Below are 27987 nucleotides of genomic sequence, written 5' to 3'. Positions count from 1 at the left end.
TCACAAATATTCTAAAAATACAGGCTTTGTGAAAGAGATCCCTATCAGCTTTACCAACGGTTGGAACAGCAAGCTAGAGAATATGTGCTTGAAATGAAGGTTCGTCTGCTCAGACACTTGTCATTGGGATCTAAAGTTGCATCAACATTAGCAATACAAGGGCCACCACAGGCACATCAGTTCATCTCACTCCTACTTGAAGAATACAGTGCACTCTGTCAGGCAGCATGTACAATCAGCGCCTTTCTAGTTACTCTGGTAAGACAAAAAATAACCTATCTGCTTCTACTTGCTAGGGGTAACGCTGGCAGAGCTGCTCTGGGCTCTTTCAGGTGTCTTCTGTGGTTTGTAAAATGTAAGGTTTTTTTGTGTGTGCTTGCTTGGAGACAGGGAGATTCTGAAAATGCAAATTGAATTCTTAAAAAATGTAGATTAGGCCTTTCTTACAGTGAATTGATGAAATTGTGTTCTGTTTGTAAAAAAAAAAGGTGTGATCCTGAGATGAATAATTTAAGTAGATTTGCAAAATTTTAGATAATGCTTTTGAAAATCTGTGAAACACTTATCTTTGAATCTTTAATGGTCTCTTGACAACCATGTTTAAAGGACACAAACTTTTATTTATAGCACTAAGATTGTTTCCATGTTCAATTTTTCTTTCCTTTCTAAGCAAGAATGCCACTTGAAAAGATTTCTTGCCTCAGACTTAATTTGATATGTTATTTATATTTTCTAAAGTTCCGATCTTTCTTCAAAGCTTGTTTTGTCAACTGATCATGATAGACTTGATTATATTGCCTGGTAAAAAAATAGCCTTAAAAGTCTCTTCTTGAGTAACTGTCCATCATGAGTAATACAATAAAAAATTGTAATTCTATTTGTTTAAGGGCTGAGAAGGTTATTAATCCTATTTCTTTATTCTTTACTGTACACTTCATGCCCTTATCCTATGCATCCCTTTTCATGTGGTAAAATCTGCACAAGTGAAAAAGAAAACCATAAAGTAGATACTTCTAAATTTGAGTTTTATTGCCAGGTAGCTGAAGTGGCTGTCTGGGTATAAAGTGAGGGAAAAGAATAGGCATTTATAGGGCTATGATGGCCACAGGTGAGAAGGATGTAAAATGGAAATGAAGAAGCATGTCATTACTGTTAGTAAAATTGAATTGGCAAAGCAGGAAGATATGCCTATCAAGAAACTTGAGCATATCTGCTTTTTTTCTGTTGTGAGTGCTCTGCATTTGCTGTTGTCTTATTTTCCCCAGCTTTATCACTTTTTTAAAGTTGTGAGGTCACTGCCATCTCACTTACTGGCTGCTTTTAGTAGTCATTAAGGATCCAACAAGGTGGATTTGCATTGGAACTTAGAAATCTGTTCAGCTAAAAAGTGGATGAGTTACAGCACAAAGGTTAGCTTTCTCAAAGCAGATCTGCTGATAATGAACCCATTAATGGCAGAATTACAGAGTTGCTCAGAAAATATTTTTATATTTTTCCCTGGTTATTATTTTGAACTTGCAATAATGAAAACTTAGCAGGTATGAGAGATTGAGATAATAGTCATGAAGAGACATATGATGTTTGAACTCCCTAATCTACCCCTTTTCTGACAGAATTCAAAGTAAAATACAAATCCTGATCTCTTTTTAAAACTGCGTAAGTAAACACAAAAAACTCCAGTTTTCTTTTCCTTTTCCTTCTGCAGCCCAGTAGGTACTGAACTTTTTTCTAAGCTGTGACTTTCAGAGACTGAAATGTGAGCACGTAGGGTGCTGTCTCTTGTCATACATTTCTTAGATTTATTAAGTAACATTTTTAGTAAATGAATGAGTATGTGACAGCTTTCACTCCAGGCAGTAGGGTCTCCAACCTTTTTAGTGTGTACAGTTCTTTTCTCTTATGATATCAGTACATTATGGAAGAAGGAGTCTTTTCAGCTCAAATACATAAAAGGCAGTCAAGATCTCTAAAGTTGGTGCCCCTTTTTAAAGGTAGGCATATATCAAGTTGTACAAAGGCATATAATACCTTAAGTGAGAAACTTAATTTCTAAATGAAATTATGAATGGTTGCCCTTCCTTTCAGAGGAATCCAGTTAACTAGCAAAGTTCAAGAGCAGGAACTGAAGCCTTGTGCCCCATCAGGAGATGACAGATTATACTGAGAGCAAGTTGAAAAGACTGTGGTCACTACAGAAGAGCCCTCTAGTACACAGTAAAGCAGACTAGGAGGGAGAATTTATCTGGTATTTCTTTGTGGGAGATATTGTACTCTCTGCAATCTTCATACACAAGATTTTGTAGATAAGTATTCACTGGTTGGTTAATTTCCTATGGAAGTTGCTTGGGAAATCCACCTGTCTCAGTGTTTACCCTTGAGACTTTACTAGCAATTTATAGAAAATATCGTAAAGACAAAATATTCAAGTTAAATGGTACATTGGTCTTGTGCACCTCAAAAAAAAAGTAAAAAACCACCCACCCTTCTTGAACAATTATGAAACTCAAAACTTGGTTTGTTTTGTTTCTGTTTTTTATTACTTGTAGTCTTGTGTTTAGATCTGACATGAACATGCATTTGTTTATTAACCCGCTATGCTTGCTCCAGAGTATTATGAAATTGCAGAGTATTTTGGTATTTCTGGGTACTGGAGGTTATAGTGCATAGGGCTCACTTGCTGATCTTACAGCCAAAATGCTTGCATTTAAATTTGCTGCAAGAGGGAGCCCTGGTATAGAAAATCTGCATACTGCTGGCTATATGTGAGAAAACTTACTGATATGAAAAAAATGTTACCCCTATCTTTGATTCTTCTGTTTTATTAATAATAGTTTTAAGTTTTAGGCCTTGAAATTATAAACAATTACATGTTAAGTAACCTCAAACAGAAAATAATTCTGTTTACTGGAGAAGTTAGCTGGTTCTCTGTCTATTTAGAAAGCATAATTTCTTGAAGCTGTATTCAAAGAGAACCTTTTACTTGATTTCTGTCAGTTTTGAATGAAGATTATAGTTTGCCATCATAAATGTGTCTGTTAGTACATGAGTTCAGAGAACTGAAAAATAATCAGAAGATGGTGTTTGACAAGAAAATCTAAGAATAACTGGTTCAGATCATAAAATCTGATGTGCAGTGCAGAAATTAATGGAAACGTTCAACAGAATAGTCAGATTTTTCTTATTTTTCTAATATATGACAATTTATAAAAACAAGAAATCAAGCAGTGGTTACATAAGTCATTAAATATTTTCATAATTCTGAGCTTCTGGATATTAAAACTGGATATGATCTGAGCTGGGTAATCTACCCTGGAGGTAGGAAACTAGGTTTTTAAAGAAAGTTCTTGCCTTGGACAGATTTTTTTTTTCCCCTCTATTTTCTAACCCTGGCTTACTTTTGGTTGTTTTTTCATTACAGGAAAATGAACATCTGAAGAAATTTCAGGTGACATGGGAATTGCATAATAAGCATCTGTTTGAAAATTTGGTATTTTCTGAGCCACTCCTGCAGAATAGCTTGCCAACACTGGTGTCACAACTAAGGTAAAGTCTTAACTTTTCTTAATTTAAAGGTGAAATAGAAAAAGAGATTTGCAACCAGTGTTTTTGGAAAAAAAAGAAATCTGCCTCTACAGTTCAATAAGTAAAAATTCTGACTGATCTGTCTTGAAAAATAGTATTGTTGATTGAACAGGCTGTTGTCATAACTTGCTTGTCAAAAGAATTACTCCTCTAATTTCCTTGTATGTTATCTGGTAATATGACAGCATCCTATGAAAATGCTGGTAGCATGACATGATGTTTTCACTTGTGATGGGCCCTTGGTCTTTACAGCTCTACAAATTAATTAAAGCCTTTGTGTCTGTGATTCCCATAGTGCACCAGTAAACTTGGGAATTTTAACCAATTATTTTATTGGAGGAAGTGAAAGAAACAAAATCCCTTGCTATGTGCTTGTAGATCAAATGGTATTTGTATTTCCTGCAAGTTTGAAATGTATGTTTTAGTAAGGTTGCTATACGTGTAGTTTGTGTACCTGCCAAGTGTTTGGGGTTTTTTTAGGGAAGAGGTGCTAATTCATAAGAATTTTATTTTTTATTTTAAATCTGAAAGTTTTTCAGAGTATAGTTATGGATGGTTTCTTTTGACCTCTTGTTCTTGTTTCTAGTGAGGAGTTTGTTGCAGATGCGTGTTATTTAAAGTTTTTTTAGGGTATTTTTTCCATGGTACAAGAGGAGCTGGGTCGAGTCTGTTATGAGAGAGAGGTGCTGCTCACAGCCAACAAAGACATTTCTGAAGAGTTCTCTTTTTCCTAGTATATACTAGGAAGAAAAGCAAGAAAATTTTAATTATCACCAGGCTCAGCAAGAAGTCTGAGGTCTCTCAGCATAAGTTGTCAGATTTGTTTACTTGAGACAGGGGGTACAGAAAGCCTTTTTTTTATTTATTTGTTTGGGGTTTTTTGCTTGTTTCTCCAGGCACATAATTCTGTTGCTGTATTCAATAGCATATTGTTCAGTAGCATATTTTCACAGCAGTCTGTGTTTGACTTCCCAGTACCACTGACTTTGTATCTCTCAGTCATCTCCACATTTTTTGGCAAAGCTTCTCTGCATCTCACTCCAGAAATCCTTGCTGCATCAAGGCTATTTATATTGCCTTCATCTGCAGACATATTAATGGTCTTAGTGAACCTTTTGCCATTTTGTAAAAAAAGCTGTGGTTTTATTTTAATTTACTGGTTTTGAAGTGTTACTGCAATTAAAGATGTTCACTTAGGAAGGCTTAAACATAGCGGTGTTGTGGGGATGGAGGTTACCAGCTGATAGGAGATCAGCAGTGTCAGTATGCATATGGGTCATTACTCAGTGTAAACTGCCAGGGTCTTCATTTGTTGCATCTTGCTCTACCTGGTCAACACTTCTGGTTTGCTTAGGAGGCACACTCAGTTTTACAGTCTGCAGACCAGCAGTAGGATTTGTCCATATGCTTATCAAGAGTTAATTCATGAGCAGGGCTTCTAGGTCAGACACAGCATTTCAAAAGGTTGTACTTTCATAATCAGTATTTTAGGAAATCCAATCACCTACCTTTCACAGGTGATTATACTTCCTTATGAAGGTATCTTTATGAAAGTTCAATATCTTTATTGGCTTAGGATGTTTTTGCTTACATGCAACCACTGGCACACTTGCCTCCTACATTTGGCAGGCTGCTTTATTTGCATTTGGTAATGAAGTAACTAACTGATACCTGAGTCTTTTCTGACCTTTTTTTTTTCCTGTATGGGATATAGGATCTATGTCAAGAGGTATTCCTTGAAAGTGTTACTTGTTACTGTCAAGGAAGAAATTCTTGTGAAGTTTTACTTGACAGCTGGTTGTTAGAAGCTTAGCACTACTCAGCAGTTATGAAACTAAATTCTTGATTTCTCTACAGTAGGGATCAGAATTGCTAATACCAGAAATAGAGGGTTCAAGAATAGTAGTAATCGTGATCTAGTTACAAGAATTACAGGGTATCTTAAAGTGACTCCATCCCCTGAAACTCTTAGTTCAAACAGGACTCTTTCTGCACATGGACTTCCCAAGTTTTTAATGTGCATAATTACTTGTGCACTCTTCTTAAGTTGTTGTTTTGCAAAAATAACAAAATAGAATTAACTTGAATTTATTGGCAAAGCCATGCTAACAGCTGTAACTTAATGCTTACTGAGTTGTCTGCTTAGCTCTTCATTATACTTAATTGCCATGTTAAAATTAAGGGCTCGGTTTTTTGCTGGATGAGAGGCAGAACTATGTAATTTTTAGTTTGGTTTAGCATCCTGCTGCAACGGAAATCTCTAACATACCCCTCTGAAATGTTGGAACTGGCTCTAAATGTCAAGTCTTGAGATTATTGAATTTTGGTTTTTTTGGCACTAGTGTTTACCTCACAAACTTTGTGCCTAATTAACTACAGTTTAGTCTTAATTACTGAGTAGGGGAAATGTTGAAAAGCTCTAGTATATTTCTGTCAGTTTACAGGACATGACAATTCAGTGTGCTTTAAACATATATCTAATGAAATTTTCTTTTTTTGTAATTTCTGAGGCCAGTGTTTTGGGAGTTTGCTTATTTACTTAAGAATCATGATGATGTGCATGATTTTTTTTTTCCCCCCAAAGCAATTTGCTGTAAAACAGATTTAGTTGTAGAAAGGAATTTAAATGTCTTCTGTTTTTGAGGCCTCTTACAAAATCATCAGTGAATTGCATCACCACATTTTAAACTTGATGCCACTAGAGTGATAGTAGATAAATACATGCAACCAAATTATCTCCCTTGCCTAATTCTTACAGCAATTTTCCCAGCAGGAACACCAACTTGTCTAGTAATCTTGATAGCATTGATCATGAGCATTCTGTTGAAAAGCTCTGGCTTTATTTTTACTATATAGCCCTTCAGTAAATAGTCAACATATATATTTAGTCCATAGAATTTGGAAGGATAAATATATCTGGCTACAAAATCGGAATTAGTACAGCTCAGTACGTTTGACAACAGGTTGGTTGTGGGAAAGAGACTCTAGAAATGTTGCACTTCCCATATTCATGCTATTTTTGGTTACAGAGAATTGAGAACAAGCAGGTTTTGGATCTTTTTTTTTAAACTACTAAAACCACTCAGTTTTGGGATTTAAGCAGCTATGTGTGGGTCTATGTGTATCAATAACTGCCCTGTAGCAACACTTTCTTGTCTGTCAGAACTTAAAGCGTAATTTTTCAGTGAATTGTCTCTTCTATAACAAACACTATTTGAACTTTTAGGCTTGGAACAACACATGATTCCTGCAGTGAAGATATGTATAGTACCTTGCTACAAAGGTATCATCAGCTGGAACAGGAAATGGGTCAAGTTGCTGAAGCATGGCTTGAATGCCAGAAAAGAATAGATGATTATGTTGATGAACAGGTAAGAATCATGTGAACTGTCTCAAGTCTGATTATGTAGGGAGCAGTCCATGCAAGGGTGTACCTCCAGTGGAGGCTTTGGTATTTTCATCCAGAGCTTTGGGGCAACAAAAAGTAACTTTTTAAATTGATGGCAGTCTTTCAAAATAGAAAAGAACACTAATATACTAATGTGTGATGGCAGTTGCATAGAAACATCTACAAATTGTTGAAGCAGACTCTTGTGCTGTTGTTTAGACATGGTCTTTGGACATTTTTTTAATTACTTCTAATTACTGTAAATTACCCATACCACAATAACCTGAAACTTTCTTTTGTGCATGTCACTAGGAAAAGGGGAGTAAAAAAGCCCCAGAAAACAACAAAGAAAAATAAAAACCACACCCTAGAAAAACCTCTAAGCTTCCAAAATAATGATTGCATTAAAATGAAATTCCGTGAAATTCAGAGGAAGAAATTGCCTAATGTGATGATGACCTTTGTATAGCCATCAAAATCAGAACTCTGGAGTGTCATAAATATTTGAGACCTCTGAAGTTATCCTTTTAAAATTGCATTTATGTTCTGACAGCTAATTCTGAGTTTGTGCTATGTTTCAGGGAAAAAAATTACATTGTTGTATCAACTCTTCAGTTGCCCAGAACTTATTTTTTGGAAAAGCAGTTCTCTGTTGTGCAAGTGGTTGTTCATACTCTCCCCAGATTGCTCATGTGATTTGTCTCATGTTCAAATAACTTACTTTTTTAAGAACACCTCAAGATAGGGCTTTGGATATTGTGTAGTTTGATCTTAAGTATACTAGAAGAAAGAATATGTCTTGAAATAAATAAAGATACAGAATTTTACTGAACATGTCCTGTATATTCATGTTTTATGAGCATTAGGAATATGGAGATCCAGTTTGAGATTTAGTAATGCTGTGTTACTCCTATAGACAACAAACATTTTAAAGTCTTATTCTGCACTGTAAATGTCCTTCAGAAACTTACCTGTGATGAAGATTTAAGTGAACTTGTACCATTAATTCCTGTACCTTCAAGATGGAGACAGGACATAATTTATTTTTAGACATTGTTCTATATTTGGGGTCTGCATCTGTGAGCTATCAGTTACCAAGTTTTCTCTTGGTCTGTCTGCTTTTGTGCATCTAAATATTTGATGGCTACTCAGTAAAATTTCATCGTCTCACATTTTGTGCTACTAGAAGTCATTTTCCCCATAGTGTCATGGCTGTCTGATACTGTCTCTCCAGTAAAAAAGAGAGCCTAATTCACTTCTCATCTTTCACTTACTTTCCCAAAATTGAATTTCTGTAGAGTCATATTAATATTGGGCTTCTGACTGGTTGATCTTCACCACTTCTAAATCAACTCCTTAAGGATTTTTCTCTATTTCTCTGTATCAAGTGACCACGCAACTGCTGCAAGCACTGCCTTGTCACAAGTACAGCCTGTGTCCTGATGCAAGCAGAAACCCTTCTCCCATTTGGTTAAACTTAATATGGCAACTCCTTATCTCCTAATGACCAATTATGGTCATCTCCAATGACCATAAAGAAGTCTAAAACTTAAACCATCAAATTTGAAAGGAGATATTGATCTTTTATTTGTATTTATATGTAGAAAAAAATATTGTTACAACCATGCATTAAACCCTGTTGTTGTGGTTTCAGGCCAGCTGGCAACTAGAAACCATGCAGCTGCTCACTCACCTCATCCCTCCTCTTCCATAGGATGGGGAGTAGAAAATATAACAAAAATCACCTGGGTTGAGATAAGGACAGGGAGCATTCACACATTTTCTCTGCTGCTACTTCCTCCTCCCTGGGAGGTCTCATGATTCCCTTTCCCTGATCCAGCTTGAGGTCTCTCAGTGAGTCCTCCACAAACTTCTCCAACATCAGTCTTTTCCACTGGCTGGAGTTCTTCATGAACTGCTCCCATCTGTGTCCTTCCCACAAGATGCAGTTCTTTAGGAACAGACTTCTAGCATCAGTGCCCCACAGAGTTGTGGCCTTCCCTAGGGGCAGCCACATGGGGTCCTTCATGGGCTACCCATCTCTGCTCCACTGTGGTCCCTATCTGCTCCACCAAGCTCCTTCAGGGGCTGCAGAGGGACGGTCTGCTGTTTCACCACAGGCTGCAGAGGAATCTCTGCCACAGCACCTCCTGCCCTTCTTCCTCACTGCCCTTGGTGTCTGTGCAGGTGTTTCTCTCATCTCCCAGAGTTCCTACAGGGGATCTAGCAGTATGCATCAGTTCTGACCAAACAGCCAGTTCTGTTTCATTTGCATATTGATATTTCAAATTCATTTCAAATTCATATTTCAGAAAGGAAAGCTACTTGCTCAGCTGCCTGTTTCACTTTACCATGTCTTGTCTGATCTGGAATACCTTTTAGCTACAAATCAACAGAGGAATGAAGAGGGTGGTAGTAGGTTTCTCTTCGCCATTGGGCGGTAGTGGTAGTGTATTCATTGCCCTTGTGCAAGAGTGAAGTGTGAATTTTTCCTTGTGTTGGTATTTTAGTTTATCTGCTTCTCTCTAGCAAAATTCTTGGGCGTGAATTGTGGTTTGTATTGTAGGTGCTTTGCTCTGCTGAAATAAGTATTCATTGGGGAAAAAGAGGGGATGGAAGTGATTTCCTATTATTTATGGAAGTAATAACTCAAGGTCCTTGTAGACGTGGTGTATTTGGAAGTCTGCAAAGTTGGAATTAGGAAAGCTCCAGCTTCAGCCCCTGCTCCAATTAATATTCAAGAGTACCAAGACTTAAGCCATGCTTCTTTCTCTGACAGTTTCTTGGAAGGCTTGAGTAGCCAGCGCCAATTATTGCACTGTCTGTTTTAAACTTCATTCTTGGGCATTAAAGTCTTCTCTTAAAATGTATAGTAAATGTAGGTGCCTGTCTCCGATGAGGATTCAGCTAGGTTGCAGGGCACCTAAACCAGTGAGTATTGCTGTGTTTAAATGTAGCTCAAGGGTGCTAAGAAGCTGGTAGTACAGCCAGGATAAAATTTCTGATGGCTGCAGACTCTGCAGTACCTTTTAGTCAGTCTAAGAAATGGTACTAATGATTCCAGATGCTATATATTTCATACATGCTACTTTTTAAAAACGTACACATGCACATGATAAACTCATATTTTAGTGTTAATGTAAGCCTCACTGGAGCAAGGGAAATCAAAGTTCACAGTAGTAGTTAAAATTATATGCTGATGATTGTTTCAGAAATTTTTTGGGCAAGACTTTAACACTTAATATTGTTTCAAATCCCCATCTTATAATTTAATTTCCCAAGTTAAATAATGCTAGTAGCAATAAGACAATTAATAGTAAGACTTGAAACTTTTGATCAAGTATGAATTTCTATAGCCATGTTTTTTCAAGAAAAAAAAGATTTCTAGTGGTGTAACCTACTGGACTTCAGCTCACTAGCGTATCTTTATGCAGTAATTTATTATATTCTATAAGGTGGTAGATTTTAATTTTTTTAGTAATTGTGTAAATGAAAAGAATGTGTGAAAGATAAGCTAGATACTTGGTTTTTGTCACTGATGAACTAGTGCTATTAAAATGTTGTAAGGTACAACCAAAGTAGCTTTGTTCTTGCACAGAGTTTCATGGTAGCTTTTGCATTTTGTCTAAGTGAATTTATTTACTAAATCAGAAAAATATTTGTGTACAAATGTTATGGGCTCCATGTGCATTTGTGGTCATGTGAGTCAAGGACAAATCATGAAATATTTTTGCAGCCTTCGATATATCATAAGCATGAAATACCTTGAGGTACAGAAGTGGTAAGTAGTGTTAGTCTATGTCAGTACTTAGTTTTATTTACTCTTTCATGTTTTTAACTTGTTTGGTTGGTTATTTCCACAAATAGTACATCAGAATTTTGCACTTAAGTTTGTGTTGAGCCCTTGCTAAAACTTCTGTATCTCTAGACTTTAATGGATGAAACGTTGAGGATTTAATGCCAATCAGATTTTATCTGATTTATAGTGTATGAAAAATATTTAAAGAAAGAGTAACATAAGGAATAACAGTGGAAAAATAAGACTAAAAGTAGTACAAATTAATATAAAATATTACATTTAAGTCACTCAAAATTATTAGTAACTGAAGTGTACTTCATATTGACTAAGCATGTAAGTACTTTCAAAATATCATAGATGAGGTAGGTTTCATGAAACTGATAGACCAGTTGACCTCAGCACAGGATTTCAGTGACTGAATCAGTGATTTTTCTGTAAATTCTCTTTTAGATGGCAATGAAAACAAAACAACGCATGCTAAAGGAAGACTGGGAATTTTTTAAACAGAGGCGTTTTATTGAAGAGCAGGTAGGATTTTTTATACTACATTAAGTTACACTAATGCTTCATCTATATGTGTAAGATGCCAACATGTGAATGTAGTATATTGCACTAGTTCTATATAATCTAATTCTGCAACTATTCCAGGCATGGAATTTGGTCAACTAAAGTCAAGACCCAAGAAGAGTATGTAATAGTATGTAGTCTCAGTTACTGCAAATTAAAAACATAAGTACTCTGGTCTTTAGATTAAATACCAGGTGTTAAAATTCTTCATACAATAGAATGGTAATTTTTCATGCCTTTGAGTGGGATCCAAAGCAGTCAATATATTGAGTGTGGAGCTGTTGTGATATACATGATAGGGAATACTGTGTTCAAGAGTTTCACAAATCCTCCTGTTTGTGCAGAGGTGGGGAGGTAGCAGGGCAGATAACTGCATCTGTTATGAATCTGGAAATGCCTGCTACATCTATTTTTTGGGAAAAAGGCTGAGTAGAACTATCTGTTTTTTTAAGCTGTAGTGAGAGAGAGGCCAGTAGAAAGGAGCCTTCATGTGAAACTATCTGCTGTTGAAGACACAATACTCTCTTTTGTAGCCTGGAAGTGTTCAAGTATGTATTGTGCTTACATTAAGAGCACTGTGTGATTCTGCTAGAGTTAAGAGTGGTTGAGAAACCTCTCTAATCTGCACTAGTGTGCAGAAAGAAATGGTACTCATGAGCCACAGAAAGAGAGAGTATGACAGCACATTTTAATAAACTTAAACTTAAGCTTAAACTGGCAATGTCTCAAAGCAGTCATCAGTAAGTACTTTTTCCTATAAGCCTGTGTTAACCATGCCTTTAGAACATCTGGTGTACAGGACTCCTCAGAAGACTTCAGGAAGAATCCTCTTTTTTCCTTGATCCCTATTGAGCTGAAGTGAGCTATAAGCCCATGACTGCTTAGGTAAGGATCAGGATTGGGCGTCTATAGAAGTGGAAGCTTAGGCACATCCTGGTTTAACCTAAGGTTTGTAGATATCTAATGAAATTAAGTGCTTTCAGGATTAGGCCTCTGTCAGGTAGAGGTTATTTGGATTTTATTTTTTCACTAATGCATTCAAGTCCTGCTTTTTGCAGCTGCTTCATTGCTTGAATCTGTCCTGGTGTGGCTGCAGAATTAGTCCTAATTCTTTTTTGCAAGCTAAGGGTGAGTTTACGTTCTTCTCCATGTGTCATCAATGTCCTTTTGTGCACACCATGAAACAAGACAAGAACTGCTCAAGTTCAGAGCATGTGAGCATAAATACCATGCAAGATGCACATAGAAATGACTCAAGGAGATGAACTTGGCCACTTTACTATTTCGTAGCAGAAACATACTTTTTTTGAAGAGTTTCAGTACAAAATGTTGGTTGCTTGTGACTTTTGAACTTCTTCCTTCTTTCACTCTTGATCAAAAGACCACCTTTGTGAAATTATTCTGAATTATTTTGCTTTTAAAATATTTTGCCGAGAGAACCCTTTTTGATTATGTAATTTGCTAATCATCATGTGCCATTGAGTTGTTAATGGAAAGACTTGCACTACTAAAACACTGCCTTTATAATTTACTTCAGCTTAATAACAAGAAAGCACTAGCTGGGGAGAACAACTTCACAGACACAATGAGACACATGCTGTCATCACGTTTGAGCATGCCTGACTGTCCCAACTGTAATTATAGAAGAAGGTGAGCTGATGTTTTTAATATGTAAAAAAAAAAATAAATTAAAAAATCATTGATTTGTTGCTTGAGGTAAAAGGAAAAACTTTATTGGAACAAAGAGTGTGGTTACTTTAAATGAATGCTACTTAAACCATGTCTCAAAAATCTGTAATCTTAATTCTTGCACAGATGTACTTGTGATGACTGCAGCCTTTCACACATTTTAACGTGTGGCATCATGGATTCTCCCATAACTGATGATATCCACATTAACCAATTACCACTACAAATTGATTCTGCTCCGGATTATCTGTCTGAGATCCGCCCACCCAGTATGTCTTCTGCAAGTTCAGGATCGGGTTCCAGCTCACCTATTACAATTCAGCAACATCCCAGACTAATCCTCACAGATAATGGTTCTGCACCAACTTTGTAAGTTCTTCTTTCTGTTTTGAGATTTTTGTAGTGAATTGAACTTAAGCAAGCAAGTTGTGTTGCCTGACTATCATTATGTGTGCTAGTTTTGCCTCAGAATATTACTTAATAATAGTATTGTATTCCTCAGACCACAACACCAGTGCTATATATTGTGGAAACATGAAGAAACCAAACAATAACCCTTGAAGTTCTTGTAAATTTCTGAAGTTGTGGGCTTGATAATATTAATAGAAGTGTGTGTAGTATGCACTTTTTCTGCTATGAAATTACAAGGACATGAGATACTGATCTATGTTAGAGCATCATTTTAAAATATCACATTTTATTGCACATAGAAAAGATTACTAAGGTGATTTTTTTCTATGAGATACAGTAATTTTGTAGGGATCAGTTCCAAAAAAGGCTTTTATTAAAAGGCTTATAGAACTGTTGAAGTTGTGTAACCTTAAGTCTTGCATTAAAAATTATTGTCCCTATGAAGAATATCTGCAACCTCCATTCTTACATTTGGATCACAGTGACCATCAGATTTGAGGCATTAGTTTCAGGCTTCTGCCCCTTCCATAATTCCAAAGGGTCAAAATTGCTTGGTAATGTGGCATCTATATGTGGTTAGGGTATAGCTAGGCAGCAGTCTCTTCTGTCATGTGATTTCTCCAAAGGAGTATTTAAAACATCAGTGGGAACACTAATGAAATACCTGTTGTAAGTACAGTCAAAGGAATTTCATTAACATTGTCTTAATGTGGTGTGATCAATGAGGGCAATACAGACATGGGATGTTTCTGATTACAGGACTTCACTCAGGTCAATTTCCTTTAAACATTTACGTTTGCATCTACTACCATCAATGGTCTGATCTTCTATAACAAGACCTGAGTTTCTGAACCTGTTTGGGGTTCACTTGAAAACAGATGATGTGGTTTAGCTACAGTTTCTTACAGTTGTGTGGTTTGTAAGTTCTCATTATTTTAGTGCTAAAATGTAAAAAAACAATGGTTCAGTTTTGCTTCTGAAGCCAGTTCAGTTGACTTCTAGTATTATTTACTGTGAGAAGCCCTTTTTTTTAGGGAAATATGTCTGCTCCTTGAGGAAGGGCCATTTTGTATCTCATCGTATCTTCTGTGTTCTATTTCCTTGTTGCCTATTTGAAATATACCTAATAGTGCCATCATGTAATTAAAATTTGGCTGAGTATTTCATGGAATGTAAAAAGATACAGCGTGCAGTTTAAGAGCTCTCCTAAGAGCTCTGGATTGCTGTAGGAACATGAACTAACTAATCTTTGCCATGCTGGAGCAGGTAATTAAACATTCATGTTCTTTTACTAGCTGTCTGTGTGGAAAAAAAAATTCCATTAAGTATTTTAGAGATGAATCTGAAAAGTACGTAGATTGGGGTTTTCTAGGAACTAAATGCTATTGAGAAGCTTGAGTTACTGTGATATTCTCAATGTTCCCTATTTATTGTTACTGGTTTGACATCTAATGTATCAGAGAACTTGAATTTTTAAATTGTGCTTTTTTCCACCTCACACTTTTCTGTGAAATCATTGCAAAATCATTGGCAAAAGGCTTTTTTCATCAAATTAGAGGTCATCCATATCCTGACATTATTAATTTGATAGGAAGTCATGACTTGGTCAGAAAAATGTGATGAAAAAATATTTTACACAGAAATAGCAGAGAATCTTTTTAGTCCATTCTGTTTTGCATGCGTGCAACTGCTAAATTCAGTAGGATTGTATGGCAAGTTAATGGATTTTACTTGCTTGGAAAAGTAGGTTCAGTGAAACAATTTGACCAACAACTCTTTCACTCCTAATTGGAACACTTTTGCAAGTGATGCTCTCAACTTTATTTCATTTTGGTGTTCTATCTGCTCTCAGAAAAACTGAGGATACTGAGCACTATGGTTTATCTAAGCCTCTTTTCCCCTCAGTGGTAGTGATGATGAAGATGTTGCACCGTTATCAGCAAAATTTGCTGATATCTACCCACTGAATAATTACGACGATGCAGAGGTGGTGGCCAACATGAATGGAATTCACAGTGAGCTGAATGGTGGAGGTGAAAACATGGCTTTGAAAGATGAGGTACAGCATTTACAGTGTCATCCCTCTCTGGCAGTTGGGTGTGCTTGCTGGAGGAAGCTTTGTCTTTCACCCCTAATTTAATGAGTTACTGCTGTCCAGTCTCCTCAGGTGAGCAGCACTAGCAGCAGTTCCTCAGAAGCAGATGATGAAGAAGCAGATGGGGAGAGCAGTGGTGAACCACCAGGGACTCAAAAGGAGGAATTGTCTCTAGGAAAAAGGGGATTAAGGAAAGATGAAGGAAAAATGGATAGTCCACCACCTTCTTACCCCAGTCAGCAGGTATAGTAGTCTAAAATACACCCTTCTAGTAAGTGAACTTTGGAAATGTTGCTGCTTGAACAACAATGCATTTACATCTTATACTAAATATTTAATTTTAATAGTTTATCAGTATTCTAGTCAAATCCTGAAACATGTTAGTTTTTAGAAGATAGCTTCAGTAAAAGAGGAAGGAAGTTTACTCCTATCTGTGTGGGTGAGAAACAGAAAATAAGCATTTCTTCTTTGATGTTTGAGCTTTGTGTAATGTTATTCATTATTAATTATGGGGAGAATGTGAAAATGTTGAAAGTACTTAGTTATCAGGCACCTCTCAACATTACACCTGAGGACTAATTTTGCCAGTTGAAACCCTGCATAATTGAATCCACTGCATGACTTACAGAATCAGTCTTGGGTTAGTTGATGATTTTTGGTTTTTAATACTTCAAGATTATTAAGCTCTTTATTGTAAAACACCCATCAAATGAAGCCTGAGCATCTGCTCAGCAGGTAGTTCTGTTGGGTCTAACACCTGAGCACCAAAACAGAGCATCCAATAGACTTCTCTTTGCAATTGTGTGGCTTTCAGTCGGAGTTACCCTGCAGCTACAACATGGGCTCACTGCTTTTAGAGAGAAAAGGCATCTCACTGTTGTTGCTTACTGCACAAAAGAATCCACAATGGAGGGGGCACCTTTAAAGCCTTAAATAACAGGGAAGGGTGAATGCCCATCAGATGTTCCCCTGTGGTTAGGATGTTTGTAAGGTGTTCCACTAGAAGTACTTTCTCATGTGTTAAGAGCATTAAGCTGCTTTTCTTTCATCAAGTTGTTGAGATTTTATTCTGTGTGTCCAATGGCATGATAGTTACATGGGCTGAGACCTTTGTCAAATTGCTTCAGAACTGGTGAACAGATTCACTATCTGTTCATGCAAGTCTACTTACCTTAGGGAAGCCAACAAAAATGCCAGATAAAAAGGTGGATTTAACCTTTGTCTTTTTTGTTTTGCTTAAGGAAGAAAGTTTTCTCAGAATTATTCTGAGGAACTCTTTAATTAGTCTTTTTTTTCAGGTAAGGAAAAAGAGGAACTTTTTTTCACCTCATTTTCTAATCATAGTTGAGTATCTACCTTGTAATACTTCATTCAAATGATTGATTTTGCTGGTACATGTCATGTGCATTTGAGATGACCAAAGGTTGGTCAGAATTGAATTTTAAATCTCATCATAGTCTTTGACATCTTTTATGTATTTTCGTTTGTTAGTAGATTAGTATTGGCTTCTTGATAATAGGTTTTTAATGAGGAAGTTACCTTTTCCTCTCTATGCACCTAATTAATTCAGTCATTGGACTTGGTTTATTAAATCCTTGGCAGTTAAAATATACTTTGTGTCAAAGGCTGTAATGCTTTTAAGTGATCAAGAGTTATTTGTGCCTGAGAGGAAGACATTGAAGAAGAATACTACCTCTCAACTATTTTCTAGAAAGCTAAGTTAGCTAATGTTGCTTTCTCGAAAAATGTGTGCTGCCACGTTGCTGGGAAAAATAGCAATTTGGAAGTATTCCTGGGATTCATTCTGATAATATTAACTTCCAGACAAATGTCTGATGACAGTGGCAGGAAGAAGTGCTGAGCTGAGAGGGGGAAATGGAGCTGCTCTTACCTGGGCTGCTTTTCTGCTTAAGTCTTGAACTGTCTGGAGACAGCAGAGGCTAATGAACCTTACCATCAGTGAAAGCCTCTAATAAGGCATGGATTTATCATGGCTGATGCAATTATGCATTCACACAAATGTTGTGTGAGGTGTCTGCTTCATTCAATAGAATAGCTGAGTTTGAAAGGGACATCTGCAGTTATCCTAGTCCGGCTTTCCTGCTCAAAGCAAGGTCATATAGGGAAGGTTTCTCAGCATTGTGTCCAGTTGGGTTTTAAATATCACTTGTTTTCACTGATAGTGGACATGAAATATCTGTATGAAATTCTGTCAATTTTTAGGTCATTCTTTTCATAACTAAGATAAAAGGTATTCCAGTAGTGCTTTTAGTTAATTACAAGGTTTTTCTATTGGTATTAGATGAAAGAATTCTGTAGATGCTCTGAAAATATTGAGTTATGCAAAATGAAATATAATGGTTACTTAGAAAAAAGGCTGGGGAAAAGAGCTGATTTTATTGTCTGTCAAGTAGATTGGAAAACCTGTTTTTTAATTTTTGCCTATAGGTTGACCAAGGTCCAAATGCTTGTGAATGCCATGTTTGCAAACAAGAAGCCTCTGGTCTAACAGCCTCTGCACTTGCAACTGGACGCTTGCCTGCTGGTCACCAGTTTATGAATCCTGAAAAACCTGCACATCCTGCACTTCATCTTTATCCTCACATCCATGGACATATACCATTGCATACAATTCCTCATCTGCCTCGTCCACTTATCCATCCCACCCTGTATACAGCTTCTCCCTTTACACACAGTAAGGTAAGCCTGACAAAGGAGATTGATGCATCCCAGTCCCAGGAGAAATACTGTACACCTGTATAAAGCAGCATGATTGAGTATCAGTGAAACCATGAAAGTTGCTTTAATTTGTGGTCTGTTTATAGTAGTCCTTTTGGAGGGAATAATGAGAGATGGGGAGTAGGACAGATTCAAAATTGGTGGAAAGTTCATACAGCAGGGCTAAGGGTAGCTTTTGTCAGACTGATCATTTCCTTACTGTGATTAGAAAGAACATGGAGTCAAATGAGTCTTCAGTGGTGGAAATAATAGTGAGGCTTTTAGTCAGTGTGAATAGAACTAATTAAATCTTCATTTCCTATATATTGAAGGTTAAAATTTAATAGTTCAGTTTGCCAACAGTTTTCTAGTTTGAAACAATAGTGATTTTTTAAAATTCTTTTTTTTTTTTTAACAGTTGAGGCATAGGTGTCTGTTTTTAGGTGCTTTTGTTCTTTGAGACAACCTGCTTTTTTACAGGTTCTGAAAAATTATTTTCACCCAAAACTTGTAAGTAATAAACAGAAGAAAGATGTAGAGCAAGGATTGGGACCAGGTGACTGTTTTTCAGAAGTATAAGAAAAAGCAGGAATTACTGTTCATGTGGCTTTCTTCACATAGGATTTAAATCAGTTGAACTGTGAGTGCTCCTGAAGGGGTAAAAGCCTCTGTTAGGTATATATTCCTCCCATCTCCCTTTTATCCAGTCCCATGATCCTGTGACTGCAGGGACAGTAGGTCAGTTCATTAAGATGACAATTATTCTTACAGTTCTTATTAACATCCATTTTCTTTTTTCCTTCTTACCAGTGTCCAGTCTTAGCTTCATTGCAGCACACCAGTTTCTTAACTGCAGTGTGCCAGGCTGCCATTTCTTAACAGCCCATTGCTGTTCTGACCCCCTAATGCACCCTACCTTCTGCCATCCTCCAGGAGCTTTTTTGACATCCCTTACAGCAATCTACTCAAGCTCCCATCTCTGATCTCTGCTGCCTTTCCTTTCAGAAGACCTTTTTGTAGTGGAACATCTGCAGCACAGTGTCTAGGTTACACCAGAAGCGCCATGCACAGCAGGCAGCTGCTAGCACTGGGTGGCTTTGTAATGCAGGCCAGATATATTAACTCTGGCACAGCACCCGAGCCAACTGGGATCCATGTGTTTATGTTGTGCTGAAATTAAAAAGATGGATGCAGAAGTTGAAGCTTTAGGGAGCCATTGCCTTTGAAGAGCCAGCTGGAATGAGCAGAACTGGTAGTGAATGAGCTGATGTGCCCTGCTGGATTAGGCTTGGTTCATCCTGGATAGGCTGTTCTCCCCTGTGAACTGTTTGTTTGTACCCATGTATGCAAGTTTTCTTTCATGCAGGGTATTCCAGCACCTCACACTTTCATCGTTAGATGGTGAAAATCCTTTCATATAGAAAAAGGAGTCTGTGTATATAAGTAGTTTGTTTGGCCGTGAGTGTCAAGGCTTTCATGTCTGAAATGTTGTTGGACTCGGCTGATATTTTTAATACCTATGTCTGCTTTTGGTTAGCTTGCCAGTTCATCAGATCTACTACAAAAATAGAACAAACTCACTTTTCCTTGATTTTTTTAAAGGTGGTGGTAGTTGCACAAATCCATTGCACAGGTCTGGGAGAAAGTTACATTTTAGAATGTGAATAAAGAATTTCAGCTAGAAGAAATGGAGTGAGCCAGGACAATTTGCCTCTGTAAAACAAACAAACAAAAAAAGCATGTGTTCCCTTGTTTCGCCCAGTTGCTTCTTAGAATAAAAGGATGTATTCCTTATCTATTAAGTTTGAAGTCAGGAACCTATTAATTCTTGGAGATGAAAAAAGCAGTAGAATATAACTAACTTTAGAATTATGTTTGAAAACAATAGGTGTTTTATTTCTTTTTCTACTGTGCTTGTTTTAAATCTTGAAGTGTTTTTAATCCCTTTATCACAATTGTCTTGCATGATAATGATTATCACGTCACAGAGGATGGGTTTTGGCAGCTTGGGCTTTGAAAGGTGATAATTCCTAACAAGTTCAAACAAATAATACAATATATATTGACCCAGGTATTTTTGGAAAACACTTTCTTGTATTTATGAGTTAGATGAACCTAAAGCAATGTTTATGATGATAAAAGATACACATATACATACAATCTGTGTATTATGAGCATAAAAATATTACCAAACTAGTCTATTTTATTATTCTGGGAAATACTGTTTATTATGGTTTTATAATTGCTTTCACAATTGAAACACTGATTGGAATATTGCTGTTTGGATGACTGTGTAAGCAAACAGAATATTAACAAGGAAATTACTCTTTATTTTTGTAGGCATTGCCGCCAGCTCCAGTTCAAAATCATACAAACAAGCATCAAGTGTTCAATGCATCTCTCCAAGATCATATTTATCCAAGCTGTTTTGGGAGCACTCCAGATTGGAATAGCTCTAAATTTATAAGTCTTTGGGGATCAGAGATGATGAATGACAAGAACTGGAATCCTGCTACATTTTTACCTGATACAATTCCTGGTGAGGGGTTGTTACTACTTTACACTGATTAATTAAAAGCCTTATGTTTTGAAATGGAATGTGGCACATTTTCCAGGAATGATAGGTTTCATCATCAGAGTTCTGTAAGAGTGGATTCTGGCAGAGGTTTGATACCATTTCTACTCCAGTAGGGTTGATAATTAAAGCATAAATTTTGTACTGTGTACTGTACTAAAAGCAAAAGAATAGTGTGCTGGTTTTCACTTCTGTCACTGTGAAGGTATTTTTATCTTCATAAGTTTAAAGCTGCAACAAAATGGGAATTAAGGGAAATTTAAGTAACTTCTGGTCTTCTGCCACAAAAGCTGCTCTGTTTGTGCCAGATTGTAAGAGCACTTGTTGACAGGGTACAGCATCCTACTTACTGTGTGCAGACCTGCATTGCCCTTTGAAAAGACAGACACACAAGTCAAGCAAAAAATGAAGTTAAGCCAGGAAGCCTTTGGAAATACTAATGGTAAAAGTGAAAGAAAACAGAAGAGAAATAACATATATAAATATCTTTCCATTCACACAATGGCAAATATTAAAATTCCTTTTTTTAGTTGTTTGACTTGTATGAAGAAGGAATCTTGGGTTTTTGTGTTGGCTTCTTTCAGACTGATTCTGCTGCCAACTTGTGTCAAGCTACTACAGTGATACTTAAAAGGAAAGGCATTAAAAACCTCCAGAAAACTTCCCTAATAGCATAGTTTATCCATTTACAAATGTTGTTCTGGGCAGCTGTTGCAACAGAGTTCCTGGCAAGCTTGTGTGGAAGGTCTATCACAAAGGTGTTACTGTAGTTAGCTGGAATTGCCAGTAAGATTTATATGTTAGTAGAAAGATATGTTGTTCCTATTTATTGTTGCATGGCTAACCTCTACTTCAGATATTAAAGGTTCTATACTTAGCATGTGAATTGTTGTCCAATTTTAATTTTTTCATTTTAAGTAGGTAAAAGCTAAATCTGTAGCATCTTTACCACTTGTTAGCACACATTTAGTTTTCTTACAATTTGAACTTTAAGATGTGTGATTTCTGCTCTGAGACTTCTTTGCACTTTTTTTATAGCTACACTATTTGAGGGGGAAGAAAGGGGAAAGGAAGATCACTAATCATACCCAGTGAACACTAACAATACAGATTTGCTTGCCTGCATCTAAATTATTGAATGTTTCGATCTAAATGCTATAAAGACAAATCTGGAATTGTGTGATTCTTAATTACTATGTGTGTTTCAATTGAAGGGAGTGATATATTAGCACCAGCACTCTCAGAAATAAGACCTGAAGCACTTCCTACTACATCTAGCAATGAAGCAACTGCAGTTACTGACAGCAAAGAGAAAAAAAATGCTGCAAAGAAGAAATGTCTGTACAATTTCCAGGATGCCTTTATGGAAGCTAATAAAGTTGTTATGGCAACCTCTTCTGCCACTTCCTCTGTCTCCTGCACAGCTACTACAGTACAGTCCAGCAGCAATCAGTTTAAAGTATCATCCAAGAGACCTTCATCAATAGGTAAGGATTTGTAGTTCACAGGGTAGCAACTGACTCAAGTATATTTATAGCTAACCATCAAGATTTCTATATGTTTATGTTGCTAATATTATGTACGTTTAAGATTTTTGTTAATTGCTGTTCTTGCTTCTCTTGAGTTCTTCTCTCTGTACTTCTTGATTAAAGAACTTAAGGTTAGAGTTAGGAACTCAGTAGAAAAGTAATACTTTAAAGTGCTACCTCATTTTTAAGGAAGCTGAGAGCATTCAGCACTTTGCATAATTGTTTCAGTAGTTAGTGGAGACATTAATTCTTTTAAGTTAAGTGTTTTCTTTTTTGCCCCTATTTAGGTGAAGTGTTCCACAATATTAATAAAGAGGACCATAGACATTCTGCACCAGTTGCACCACGAAACAGTCCTACCAGTTTAGCATCTCTACCTTCACTGTCTCCTGCTGCACTGTCTCCATCTTCTACACCACATCTGCCAAATATTGCTGCTCCTTCTTTCCCCAAAGCTGCTGCAACAGCCCCTGGATTTGTCGATCCTCATTCAGGTCTTTGTCCTACCACAGTTGCACCTCCTACTTCAACCACAGACAGCTCTGTAAGTGCCCCACCGAGTGTCTGCAGGTAAGTTTGTTGTTTTTCTCTTTTACATTAAAGCAGGAATTAAAATACAGATACCTTTTCTCCTTTGCCAATGGTTGTAGTGTGTGAGAGCAACTGTCTGCATGTTCTGAAAATGAGACTGAGTTGTGATACTTAGTATATAACTTTTTGGAGACTTTAGGTATTATTTGCATTGCAGAATGTACTTACTAAGTTTAGAAGCTTAAAATCAAGCTTTTGCTCACTTACAGAAATGTGGCCTGAGTAAGTAAATCAAGCTGTATTCTTTCTTACTCTGTCATTTGACAGTAGTGATTGCTGCTGCTGACATACAAACCTCTTGTACAAAGTATCTGTTTTCTGTGATTTTGGCATTACATGGCAAGTAATAATTAAAAGCTGTGAAAACTTGAGAAGTCTGAGGAAAAAATTAGCTCCAAGTATGGAAAGGTCATACATGGTCTTGAAACTTGCCACCTAGTAACACATTTTTCTGACTGCATTTAAGACTTTTCAGGTGTCAGTCCCACTATTTATACAGTGAGTGCAGTGTGAAAGGATGTTCTGATTTTCAAAGATCTTGAAGGTTGGGAGGCAAGTGTCTTCTGGTAGTGTATGTATTTTAGCAGACAGACAATGGTGCCAGTTCTTCAATATATCAGATGAGTGCAGGTGTAACAGAAAAGCAATTGGGAGTCCTGAACTGGAAGAGAACTCAAGTAATTATTGTCTGTATGAGTCACTGATGTACTATAGTGGAAAAAACTGCTTTAAGCTTTAGTCTTTCAGTCTAGTGCCTGAACAACAAAACTAATGAAGTCTTGACTTTTATAGAATTATAGCTGTTACCCCTAGCACATGCTGCCCCACTGTGCTGCTGTAGTGCTGACTCTGAACAGGCAAGAAACAGTGATGCAAGGGCATCACAGAATCTTGCACTGACTGGCTCTATCTCCTGTTACATGCAGTGGTTTTGCATGCCTTTTCCCTATTTGGGATACAGAGTTGAGTAATTTTTCATTTTGTCTTGGCCACTAATTGTTGAAAAACAGGAGGGGTGCAGAGGGGAGATGAGGTTAAAAAGAAGTATTTTTCAGATAAAGCAGATTGTGGCCTGTTTTCACCTTTCTAACAGAAGAAAAGAGAAATACTCATGCTGGACGAGTGGAGTTGTTTTAAAACACGTGTGAAGCAAGATCACATAAGTTTAGAACTGGACTGATAAGTTGGGTCCAGAGTTATGCAGAGCTTTGGAGGGAATGAAGTTCTGATAATGAAGAGACATGCTAGTGTTTCACCTGGAAAATAAAGGGCAAACAGGGTAATTGGAATATTTTGGTTTGGGCTGACCTTGATTTTATTTTATTTTTTTTATTTATTTAAATACTGAGCTTGAAAAAACTATTCAAAACAAGGGGTTGTAGAAATAAGTGGAGTATTTCACAAATGCACAGCTTTCATTAAACTGCAAGTGATGGGATGGGCAGCAGTTTCAAAACCATGCCAATTAAAAAGCTAAAATCACTGCTTCTGAAACTATATTACCTGCTAAAAGCCAACAAGAGTTCCAAAACTCATTCACTGGGCTGCTTGGTCAGGGAGTCTCTGACTGAGTTTTATCAGTCACTTTCCCATTATCTTATCTTGTTGCTTGGTTTTGAGCATCTCCATTTGCAAGCTACTGGATGAAGGTTTCAGGATGTGATGCTTCTCTTGTGGCTCATATTAGAGAGTCATTGCTCCTGGTAGATGCACATATAACTATATGTGGGGTTTAATGCCTAATTTATTATAACCTGGAATTTTCATAAAATCTTTTTTTATATTTAATGCAGTGATCCTGATTGTGAGGGCCATCGCTGTGAGAACAGTAGCACATATGATCACCAACAGTATGATGGAGAGGAGAGCCAAGATGAAGACAGCTGTTCAGAGCATAGCTCCAGTACCTCAACATCCACAAATCAGAAGGAAGGAAAATACTGTGACTGCTGTTACTGTGAGTTCTTCGGCCATGGAGGAGTAAGTTGTTGGATTTAATAATTTTCTTTTTCTTTTTTTTTTTTTCTTCACTCAAAATTGTTTGCATGTGACTTACTAGACAGCAACTAGGGGGGGTGGCATTGGAGCTCACTCAAAAGAAGTGGTAAAATGAGTATGGTTAGATAGCAATTTTCTTCTTAGAAATGAAGAATTAAAGCAAACCATCCCAGTTAAAAGCAATTGAAGAGCAATGAAAATGACTAAGATATTTAGGAAACAACTGATGTGGGCAATAGGTACCATGTTTGACTGAAACTGCAAACAGACAGAACTTTAGAAAATTCATGTACTATCTATAGTAGCATAATTATAAATAATGCAAGGAGTTTGGCTAAAAGTACACTATTTTTTTTAAATGTTTGGGGCAATTTGTGAGCCATTCTCCCATCTGTAAATATAGCAGTTCTTAAAGCATTCACTTTTTTTGTTTTTTAAGTCAGGTTAAAAAAAAATAAAAATGTTCCTACCTAGAATTTAGGCAATGTAATTTTAAATTATACTATCAAAAGCAAACTCACACTGGATTTTCCTTGCTTTTAGTATTACAATCCATTTCCTTTACTGGTACATTTTGATAGGCACTTGTATTTTTATTTAAAGGGTGTTTTGAAGAAATTATGAAGTTCTAAAGCACACAGTTTATATAATATCTTTTCCCTTTTATTCCTGAATACTTAACACTTGTTTGAAGCATCCTTAAGTTACCATCATTACCAGTAAGATGTCTAGTGAATTCTTGTAGTCCTATAATTTCATTTGTACAAATGAAATGCTAAAAGCTGTTAAACTGCCACATTAATTTTTTTCTTAAGATTTCATTTTTCTGCTGGCCTTATTTGTAAATCTGTGTATAGTCTGTTTTAATAATTGGTTAACTAGTAGAATTTGAATGTCTGACATTTTTTTTCTTATTTGAAGTAAGAGCTCAGTTTATTTGTCCTGCATTTGATCCAATGCAGTTTCAAATTAGGGCTCGAAGTGAATTAAAAGCCCCTGCTCTGTGGCTGAAAGAGGCAGGGAGGAGATCCCATTTCTTCTTGCATGTCCTTACCATGTCCATGATTGATCTGTTTTTGACAGTCATCTGATGGCACCGTAAGTTATTCATTGTGCTAAAGTGGCAGAATACTACAGGATTTTTAAGTTAATAGGCTTGGTTTTACTGGTTTAACGAGCTGGACTGGTGTAGCCCCAAACAGATGGGGACCAGATCTGGTGCAAGGAGGGATGAAGGGAAGGCAGCAGGAGGGGAGGAGGAGCAAGGAGCAGAGGGGCAGGAGCAGTGGATGGGAATACAGATATGAAACATAATGCAAGGATTCAAGTTGCAGCAGTGTGAAAAAGTTATTGATGTGACTGCTGGAGGAGGTATGCTGGCATGCAGGGTAATCAAGCCTTCACAGTTACAGCCTAGAGGCCTAGTAGCCCAAATCCTGAAACAGACTTCATAAAAATGAAAACAATAGCAAATATATTCTCCTTTCTTGCTTTTAAATGTATTTCCTTGTCTTCTTGCTTCCTCTGCAAGATCAGTTGTTCTTCCAGTTGGGAAATAGAATTTACAAATTAGCACCAAATCTGTCTGACCTGTTGACTGTTAAATTCACCCTTAGGTACCCATACAAACAGTAAGAAATTTGATATTCAGGTTTGGACCTTCCAAGTTATCTCTAAAAATCTCAAAAATACTAGGGCAGTGACATTTTTCCATTTAGTAACTATGTATTTGCTTGGTGTCCTTCAGCCTCCAGCTGCCCCAACCAGTAGAAATTATGCAGAGATGCGAGAGAAGCTTCGTTTGCGTCTAACAAAAAGGAAAGAGGAGCAGCCGAAGAAACCAGATCAGATCTCTGAAAGGGAAAGTGTTGTTGACCATCGAAAAGTTGAAGACTTGCTACAATTTATAAACAGCTCTGAAACCAAACCAGTAAGCAGTTCTCGGGCAGCCAAGCGAGCCAGACATAAGCAAAGAAAGGTAAGACATAAAAGTCTATATTCTAGATTTCATATTTTTGAATCTGTGCACTCTCTCTACGTGTATACCACTGTACACTGAATTTATTGTTAATGGTGTAATTGTTTTCTGTGTAGCTTGTGGTACACTACCTGTTTATACATCAGCAGCTGTTTACTTATTCTGATGCTACCTGAGTAGCTACAGTAGACTGGGATGATTCCCAGTCATTGTCACATGTTTTGTCACAAGTTGGCTTTATACTGGAATTTCCCACCTTTAAAAAGCTATTTTTAAGTGTCAAATTTATTTAAAAATTAATTGTTTTGTAGAATTGAAATTTAAAAGAGGGAGAAGTTAGAAAACTTGTGTTTCTGGATTGTAATAATTATGTTAAAGTATCTCTGCAGAAAGCCAGGAATCAAAAGGTCAGTGCTTTTATGAGAGTTGAGAAGTCAGTATTTCTTTTTTTTAAAAAGATTGCATTGGGCACCTTGCTGTCCTTACTGAAAGAGGTTAAGTGCTGTGCCACATGATGACACAAAGGGGTATCCCAAGCTGGAGTGAAGTGGTAAGCTGCAGAGAGGGTACAGGAGAGAAGAGATTACAGGTTGCTTTCAGAAAGTAACGGGCAAAAAGATTTCTAAAAAACTCCAGTGTGTAATAGTGACATTTTAAAAAAATAATATTTCTTCTACTGACCCAAAAGATTTGTTTCCTCTATTAACTCAACAAGCAGGAAATTAGCTTTTCATACCACAGTTCAAGTGTCAGCCTTAGGTATGAAGTTCAAGGCACAATGAGACTGGTTGTTGAATTATTTTGAATTCTGGTAAGCAGCTTGTGTGATCACTCACACAAAGTATTTTATGGCTGTGGATTTGCTTGCTGGCACTAATTCTGTATTATTGAACAGCTTCCAGGGGTTTGGAAGGCCTCCTTTCTACAACTTACGTTCTTTGTGTTTGTGTTGTAGTACTAAGCAGCAACTTGAGGTTTTAGTGAGTTATTTATAAATCAAATTCTCTATGGATAATTCACTTTGCCCTTGCAGTGCAGTTTGAGCATAAGAAGTGGAAGAGTCTCAT

At 36.8% G+C, this 27987-nt stretch overlaps 1 protein-coding gene across 1 annotated transcript in view; it reads left to right on the top strand.

The window, feature by feature from the left end:
* FAM193A (family with sequence similarity 193 member A) overlaps positions 1–27987 on the top strand; it is a 42946-nt gene that overhangs the window by 8356 nt on the left and 6603 nt on the right. The window contains exons 5-18 of the mRNA XM_030450770.1: positions 24–258; positions 3419–3543; positions 6809–6953; positions 11220–11297; positions 12874–12986; positions 13152–13394; positions 15342–15495; positions 15595–15774; positions 17980–18231; positions 20590–20788; positions 22039–22311; positions 22641–22923; positions 24738–24924; positions 26690–26920. Of these exons, the coding sequence (XP_030306630.1) occupies positions 24–258; positions 3419–3543; positions 6809–6953; positions 11220–11297; positions 12874–12986; positions 13152–13394; positions 15342–15495; positions 15595–15774; positions 17980–18231; positions 20590–20788; positions 22039–22311; positions 22641–22923; positions 24738–24924; positions 26690–26920 (2698 nt within the window). The remainder of the gene's footprint in view (positions 1–23; positions 259–3418; positions 3544–6808; positions 6954–11219; positions 11298–12873; positions 12987–13151; positions 13395–15341; positions 15496–15594; positions 15775–17979; positions 18232–20589; positions 20789–22038; positions 22312–22640; positions 22924–24737; positions 24925–26689; positions 26921–27987) is intronic.

The sequence above is a fragment of the Calypte anna genome, chromosome 4B, assembly GCF_003957555.1.
Source record: "Calypte anna isolate BGI_N300 chromosome 4B, bCalAnn1_v1.p, whole genome shotgun sequence".
NCBI classification, from domain to species: domain Eukaryota; kingdom Metazoa; phylum Chordata; class Aves; order Apodiformes; family Trochilidae; genus Calypte; species Calypte anna.
Note: the sequence above shows the minus strand (reverse complement) of the source record. Positions and strands in the feature narration are given on the sequence as shown.